This window comes from Rhinoderma darwinii, chromosome 9 (genome assembly GCF_050947455.1).
Source record: "Rhinoderma darwinii isolate aRhiDar2 chromosome 9, aRhiDar2.hap1, whole genome shotgun sequence".
Classification (NCBI taxonomy): Eukaryota; Metazoa; Chordata; class Amphibia; order Anura; family Rhinodermatidae; genus Rhinoderma; species Rhinoderma darwinii.
This window is the reverse complement of record NC_134695.1, coordinates 51,920,351-51,929,171: the sequence shown is the minus strand read 5'-3', so window position 1 is coordinate 51,929,171 and position 8,821 is coordinate 51,920,351. Positions and strand designations below refer to the sequence as shown.

The 8,821-nt window shown below is 38.0% G+C and overlaps 1 protein-coding gene across 1 annotated transcript; it reads left to right on the top strand.

Moving 5' to 3' along the window:
• The first annotated feature begins 296 nt into the window (after positions 1-296).
• LOC142660185 (3-galactosyl-N-acetylglucosaminide 4-alpha-L-fucosyltransferase FUT3-like) lies at positions 297-8,087 on the top strand. The gene is made up of 3 exons (XM_075836766.1): positions 297-360; positions 1,736-1,847; positions 7,019-8,087. The coding sequence occupies exons 1-3, from the start codon at positions 297-299 to the stop codon at positions 8,085-8,087; spliced, it is 1,245 nt and encodes a 414-aa protein (XP_075692881.1).
• The last annotated feature ends 734 nt before the right edge of the window (positions 8,088-8,821 follow it).

Sequence of the window (8,821 nt, the reverse complement as noted above, 5' to 3'; positions counted from 1 at the left end):
CTCTGACGGAGCAGAGCAACGGAACATAATGAAGCAGGTGTACACATAGCTTTCTCTTCAAAATGAGGTTCTGCAGCAGTTGAGGTGTGTATTATTAGGAATAATGTACTCCCTACTATAAATTATAAAGAATATCAGTGTTTTCTGTATAAATTACTTTTATATGGTCTAATATTCTTAGCATTTACAGTGGGGGCGACATAATCCCATATATAAATAATCGTCATATTGGTTATTAATTGGACTGTAAATTATTTCCAATAAAGTCTCGTTACTGAAACATAATTGCTGAGAAGATGGACTTTGAAAGGATATTCTGTAATTACTTTCATACCATGAAAACCAACAGAAACAAGCTAGGTACAGCCTCTCCCCGCCCTCAGTATACTCCTGTCCTTCTGCTAGGTGTCCCAGTCTGTCACTTGTTCACATTGTGATCACAGGAGCAGCTTCTGTCGGAGGTAAGGTTTTGCTGGCTTTTGCAAGTGTCTAGATTTTACAAAATTTGCTGTCGAATGGCAAATTGTACAAGCGTGAGTTATTTTTTATTACTCTTATAAATGTTACATTGTGTATTTCAAGAGTAATGGTAGATTTGATCAATTACTTAGTGCGGTGGTAAGTCAGTATATCAATGAAAAGGTGTGTCTTTTCATTTTTTTTAAAAGAAGTGTACGCTTATATTTTAAAAAAAATTAAAAATAAAAATTTGTAGAGACCTTTCCAACTCTGTATGAGAGTGGGCTGTGCATTAGGTCAATGTATCCCCCAATTAACCAACATACTGGGACCAGTATCAGCTAGTACCATGATAAGGGTCAAGAGAAAGGGACTCTCACAATCATTAAAGCCACAGTAATCCAAATGTATCTTATTTACAATAAAATACAGCTGAAGGAAATCTATTGCTCCCTGTTGTCAGCCATTCCAGACTTGTCAGAGGATGAATGTAGTGGTTTTTAATTATTAACTTGAAGTCCAGTAATATGTCAGCTGATTACATCATTTTAGTTTTGTAAAATTTAATACATATTTATTACATCTGTCTTTGTGGACTTTGGTTGGATTTCCTGCAATTTTTTAACAGGCAAATATACATCTCTGCCAAAAACGCAAATGACCCTTGAGGAAGAACAATTATAACTAAAAGCATACAAATTGTAAGCCTTACACAAATCTTTTAGAAGCATGACAATTTGTGAGATAAAGTTTTGTTAAACTTTTTCATTTTTCCTAAAAAAATTCCAGTTCCATCTGAATTTTTACATGTATTTTTTTTTACATACAATTTTTTTTTATTTTGTGTATTAATTGTATTTATTTTTTATTCTATCTTTTACATTATTGTTGCTGCGAAGTAACAGAATAATAGATAAAAGAGGTTGTCTGGTTTGGATACTCAGGGTCCTCCCAAACTGAGCTTATGGAGTGGGTCCCCCTGTTTTAGCACATGACATAAAGCATAACCTGTATTTCCAGGTAAACTGGATTTACACATGAATGCGGTCACTACCTCTAAAACTAGAGGTGACTGTTGTAATTTAGAAAAATGTGAAATTCAAATAGCTCCTGATCTGGTCAGGACTTCTGCCTAGTTTAGAGCTCTGTTTTACTATATACTTCAATAAGGGCAAATCCACAGAAAACAAAGTGCTGGGACCTATATTTTGAAGCCAAAGGGATTTATACCAATTTGACCCGAATTCAACCAATGTTCGAATATTCTTTATTATAGGGATGGATGCGGAAAATCTCTGGACATTCAGTGCCAGTGAGCCCAAAGCAATAAAAGGGGCACAAGACCCGGCAAGCCTTTTAGATGATGGTCCACTAAAACTGGAAGTGCAGTAAAATCTTCCACTACACTTTTATCAGATGCTTGGCATACCGCCCCACTGGTACTGGCTGTGATATTATCTCATAGACACAATCATGTCCTTAGTTTCTGTCCCTCTAATTCGGCAATGGGATATGAAGAAAGATAATCTAAGCAGCTCCTGTCCTCTTCCATCTTGCTTACCGGACACCAGGGAGAGTTAAGGGCCTGGTTCTACCAGGGACTCTGGAGTGAAGACATAAGTAGTTTTCACCAGTTTACTCTTGTCTGTACTTATGTACACATCGCTCAATGAGCTCCATGTATAGAATAGAGGTGGCGGCAGCTATTGGTTCCAGTAATAATGTGACTGGTCACATGATCACCGGGATGCCGGTAGAAGAAGGCTGCTGCTGGGTCTACCTAGACCCAGAAGACCCCTTACAGTGACAATAGTCACTATATCAGGACCGATTACTCCTGCAACTGGGGGCTGCGGTGCAGCCCCAGTTACAATGGAAAGTATAGTTTAAAATTAATAAAATGAAATAATAAAGTCCTGCAAAAGGTCTCGTCTAAACTTTGAGAAGCAGGCCATAAAAAAAAAAATATATATATATATTCACTAAAAATTACATATAGAATAGCCCTCAAAAAAATGCCCCCCCCCCCCACCACCACCAAACAAAGTCATAACGCTAGTACTGACCCAAATACCCTAAAATAGATAGGTAATATATCATAATTAAAAGTAGACAACGACGGTCACAAATAAAAAGTCTATTTTAGGGTAACACTATATTATTATCGAAAAAATTTAACTATATTTTTTAAGTATAAGCCTAAAAATGATAAAAAAATAAAATTAAATAAAAATTATGTGTATAAAAATCATAAGAAAAGAAACCTGCATTGGTCACAAGAAAAGCATCACAAAAATCACGCTGCTAGCTCAACATACAAAAGTTAGAGACGTTTAACTAGCGCATGCTAAAGACGTCTAAACAGTGCTTGGTCCTTAACTGGTTAACAGCTATCATTACATGTATGGTCCCGTTAACACATCCATTAGGGCCCCATGCACACGACTGTAAAAAATCTCCGTAATTGCAGATTGTAATACGGTCCGCAATTATGGACCCGCCCGGTTCTATTGGCCAAGTACACCTTTCCGCATCGCTAAGGATAGGTGTTCGTGCAGTAGAACCGTGCCAGGAATTATGGAGCATGTCCTACTTTTCATTTTTTACGGGCCGTGCTCCCATACTTTCTATGGGAGAACGGCCCGAAAATGCGGACGGCGGGCGGCCGTGCCCACAATCGCGGTCTGTGATTACGGGCACGGCCGCGTGAATGGGGCCTTAATGCGTAATTTAATTTCTATTTTTTACAAATTATATTCAAATTAGTTTTCTTGCTCAAGGTTCGACAATGCTGATACTTTAGCCAGAAATATATTTTGACTCGATTCCTTTTGCCATTTGCTATGTTTACACAATGAAGTGCTCTGGTGCTATATAAAATTGTCATATTTATTTGCACTTGTCACAATCTTTTATTTGATTAGTTATTTGTCTGTTGTCTGAATATAAAGTGCACCTATACTTTCAAATAACATTTGACATGTTATAGTGACATGTCAGAAATTTTGACCGGTGGGGTCGGGTCGGAGCGCTGAGGCTTTCGTCGACTCATAGACTTTCTATTGAGCCCATACACCGCTCACCTGGCTTTCGGAGGAAAGCCAAGCAGAAACTAAGCGGCAAAGCGCTCACCTGAGTGCTTCTGCCGCTTCGTTTTAGCGATCAGTGGGGGTCTCTGTGCTCGGACCCCCCCACTGATCAAAACTTCTGACATACTTTTGAAAGTATAGGTGCACGTTAAAGTAAAGTAAGATTTTGATAAAGCGTATTTCCAGACATTTAAATAGAAACAATTCCAGTTTGTTTGTTTCAAGGTAACAATTAAAGGATGCATGGGGTTGGCCAGTTTCAGTAAATTACTTTTTGTTTTTGTATAATTAAAAGTTATACAATGTTCCATTATACTTTCTGTATTAATTCTTCACGGTTTTCAAGATCTCTGCTTTATGTCATTCAGTTGAAAAGTCATTGCTTACTGCCAGTGGATAAAATTCTGTCCATGGTCATGTGATGGACACACAGGTGCTGGAATCATTAGAAGACACGGCTCTGATACACATACTGTAACTGTAACAAACCGTGCACCTGTGTGTCCATCACCATGACCATGGACGAATCCATCCACTGAAAGTAAAAATCAATGTTCCTGCTGAATGACAGCAAGCAGAGATCTTGAAAACTCTGAGGAATTAATACAGAAAGAATATTGGAAAATTGTATAACTTAAATGAAACAAATTTTTTTATTAATTTGCTAAAAGCGCAGAATAGCTTTAAGTCCCATATCCAGATGGCCAGCTATATTGATTCCTATTGAAACTCAAGTAGAAGAGAAGGAAGTTGTCACCATTGAATTACCCTGTACTATTTCTTGTTCTCAATTAGTTGAAAATAAAATAATAATAATTATCCTTAGAAGGAATCTCCACCCTTTTATCATTATATTCTTTTTGGGTGCAAAATTTTGTGCTGATTCATTTCTTAACATTTCTATATAACAATTTTAGCGCAATTTTTCTGATGTAGAGCTTGTGCGCATGCGTGACCGGCGCTCTATTCATTTCTATGTCACAAGCCGGACACAAATTATGTTAAAGACAGGTTTTCTTTGTACAACGCACATGAGAATGAAGAAACGCATCACAAAATGTATCGCCCTGTTTCTCCTGTGTTAAAAATATCCTCACTGTGGTTCTATTGCGCTGCTTTGGCAAAGGCAGGGACCAAGAATAAGGGAGTTCCCGGTGGCTTTCATGACATAAACTTAGCTGGATAAGGTTTCAGGCACCATTGCACATTTGGAGAGGCATTGAGCTGCTGGAACAATAGAAAAACCCACAAAACAAGATTCCATTCATCTAGAAGTGCAGCAAGTATTTTGACTCCCACAGGTTCTGCAAGAAGTAATACAAAGCAGGTGTAAAAAATGAAAATGTCACTTTTTTTTCACAAATGTGTCATTCTAAAGACAGATTTTTTTTTGTAAAGAGAACCGGATAATAAGGAAACACAACCCGAGATGTATCACCTACTTTCTCTTGTATTCCAATATGTCCCCATAGTGACCCTAATCTCCTTACTCGACACGCAGCTGGGCCTAAAATGGAGGGAGAATTCTGCGGCTTTTAGGGGACAATTGAATGGTTTCCGGGCCCCCATCCCATGCTTGTAGAGGCATTGAGCTGCCGGAACGATAGAAACCCCCAAGAAATGACATAAACCCCCTTTTTTAAACTATACTCCTTATGGTATTCATCTAGGGGTGTAGTGAGCATTTTGAACACAAATTTTGTATAGGAGAAAATAATGGGAATTATCTCAAAGAATATGGGTTCTTATTGTTTTCTTAAAAGAAATATCTGTGTAAATAGGCTACTGTGTTAGAAATATGCCGCATTTTTATCTTTGAGGTCCATACAGAAGAAAAGCGACGCTATGTTCCCATACAGGAGGCATGTACGGAAAAATGCATTGGCTTGTCTATATGACTATGTCTTGCTAACAAAGCAGTGGTCCCACATTTATGTCATTCTGATGCCGTGGTGAACAGTATTCTTGGCTGGTATATAATAGATTATAGAGGAAAAAAATAAACTGTATATCGAAAAAAAAATAGGAAAATGTATCCAACTATGTGGCAAACAAGATGAAAAACACCTGAAAGACTATATAAGACTATATAATGACCAAATGGTAGGACTTGTAAGACTGGTCATACAACGTCTCTTTAGCTCCATCAACACCACAACAGGTGTGCACAAAACAACCATTCACCTAGTAAATATTTAAAAGGACAGTGTCCAAAACCATTTGTATATATTCTGCAAGAGGAGAGAGCACTCCATTTTCAATGGCTACAGTGTTTTAATGGTGATCGCAGTTATTCGTTGAATAACGGCGATCAGGTGGCCGGGGACAGGACAAAACAGTCCCGACTGATACTCTGAGCAATCAACTACCTCCATAAGCTGAATCTATGGAGTTGTGTGCCAAGTTTTACAGAATCTGATCAGTGTGATCTTCCAACCAATGGATATAACCTATGGCTGAGCCGACACATCATGGCGCATTTGTTGCCTGTGTTTTTCCTTTATGTTTTGTCCTGGTTTTGTTTTGGCAAAACTTCCAACAAAAAGAAAAATATTGAGGAAAAAGTCTACAATTCTTCTGCCTTTTGAACAAAACACATGAAAAGCTACAGATATCCCCATAATGGAATTATTATATTTGAACAAAAACAATAATAACACAATGAAGGCATATGGGGGAAGGGGGGATTATAATATAGAGAACCCCAACTAAGGCTTTGTTCATATCTGCGTCGGAACGGAGCCCTGACAGACACAAACGGAAACCACAGGATTTCAATGGTGACGGATCCGGTGCCAATGGTTTCAATTTGTCTCCTGTGATAGATTAGAACAAACTAAAACTAATATACATATAAGCAATTATGTGTATGAGGACCAAAAGGGAGGCGCTGCTGTAGGTGGGAGATAATGATGATGACCAGTAAGTAACGTCTTCATCAGGCCAATAATAGCAGGATAATAATAGTCCATTGGCCTGATGAAGACGTTAGTCCAATGTCGAAACGCGTTGCCTGCCTATTATTATTAAATCTATTTATTTATCGTTACTTACAGGTCATCATCATTATCTCCCACCTACAGCAGCGCTTTTGGGTCCTCATACACATAATTCCTTATATGTGTTTTAGTTTGTTCTAATCTATCTCATCAATTGCGGTAACCTTTATAGTTTACCAGACTGGACCTGGCTGCAGCTGTTCAATCCTTTTACCAGTATTGTGCCTGTCGATTGCACAAATTTACAAGGTGAGCATCTGCCTTCACTGCCTTGTTCATGTTAATTTGTTACCAGCATTTATTTTGCACTATGTGGCGCCGTGCTTTCTTCTTTCTCTCCTACAGTTGTTTGAAAAACACATCTACTGACAATCATAGTCCATCTGAATAGAATGTCAACCATACACTGTCCATTCATGCCCAAAAAATTACTGTTTTATTGTAAATTGTTGTATTTTTGTTTTTTTTCAGATGTGAAATGATGCCTGCACCGCAGTTTTTATTTAATCATCAATGTCATAAATATTTTATAACATTCATCATACTAGCTTTATTTGCTTTCCTACTATTTACTTATAGTAACGTTGATAAACATGGCTCTATAGGACCACGTTGTCCAAATCAACTTCTTCCATCCAAAGCAGAAGCAGATTTGATTGTCTTGATATGGACATGGCCTTTTGGAGACCACTTCCCCTTGAACCAATGTCCAAAACCCTTCAATGATCCTAGATGCTTCTTCACAGAGAACCGCACCTGGTACCCAAGAGCAAATGCAGTAATTTTCCACCACAGAGATGTTTGCAGCTCCAAAAGTCAAATGCCACAGATACCAAGACCAGAAGGACAGTACTGGGTGTGGTTTAACTTGGAATCTCCAAGCCATACTCCAAACTTGGGCCTTATGGAAAACATCATCAACCTCACCATGTCCTACAGAAGTGACTCTGACGTCTTCACTCCTTACGGTTGGCTACAGAAGAAGGATGTGCCTTCAAACTTTACCATCCCCAAAAAGTCAAAATTAGTAGCATGGACTGTAAGCAACTGGAATCCTAGTTCCAAACGGGTAAAGTTTTATACTGAACTAAAAGATCACATAAAAGTAGATGTTTATGGTCGACAACACAACAGTTTAGCCATGAACGAACTGAGTGCAGTCTTATCAAGTTATAAATTCTACTTATCATTCGAGAACTCCATACATAAAGACTATATCACAGAAAAACTCTGGCGAAATGCCATGCAGTCTGGATCTGTGCCTATCGTTCTAGGTCCACCTAGAGAAATTTATGAAAGATTTATTCCTTCTGATTCTTTTATTCATGTTGATGATTTTCCCAGTGCAAAAGACCTTGCTAACTATCTGCTCGAACTGGACAAAGACACCCATAGATATGAACAGTATTTCAAGTGGAGATTTAGACTACAACCCATTGCGGATGTTGGTTGGGGAATCCAATACTGTAAAGCCTGTGTAGCACTGCATAAAGCCGCTTCATATAGAACTATTCCAAGTCTTTCTAAATGGTACACATAACAATGGTAATGATGGATCAATCACCATATATGAACACTCTATAAGAACATATGTCAAGTTAGTTATGATTATAAATTTCAATAGATTAAAAAAAAAATAGTGAAAAAATTATCAAGAGAGAAATATCAGACTCATGTTCTTGAAAATCATTTGGGTTCTAGTTCTGATAGTATAATTGTACTTAATTGAATTGAGGTTTCATTCAACAAGGTTTGGCTTCATATCACAAGAAGGCTAGCCCAAAGAGGGGCAGCTGAAAAGAAGGTACTGATAATGATATGATGGGGTTCGAGGGAAGGTGGGGTATGTATGGACAGTCATTAGTGATTGGGTAAGATAGTGATATTTAAAGGAATGGTCTGGGAATTGAAAAAAGGGTCTTCTTTTTTTCTCATAACGTCAGCACTCTTGTCCTTGGGCTGTGTCTGGTACTGCAGTTCAACTATATAGGGCTGAGCTGCAATACCAGATACAGCCAATGGACAATATTGGCGCTGTTTCTGGATTGACAGCAGGTTTTTTTTTCTAATTCTGGACTCCTAATTTCCTCTGTCAATTATCGGTATAATAAGCGTTTAAATTCCTCCATGTCTAACACACTCACATGGCATGTGTAACTCCTGTATGTTACCACATATGTCTGTGTTCTAAGTATTTCTGTAGGCACAGGTACCAGACACGCTCAAGTCCTATTCATATTATGATACTGCTATATAATACTGCAGGTCCAAGTC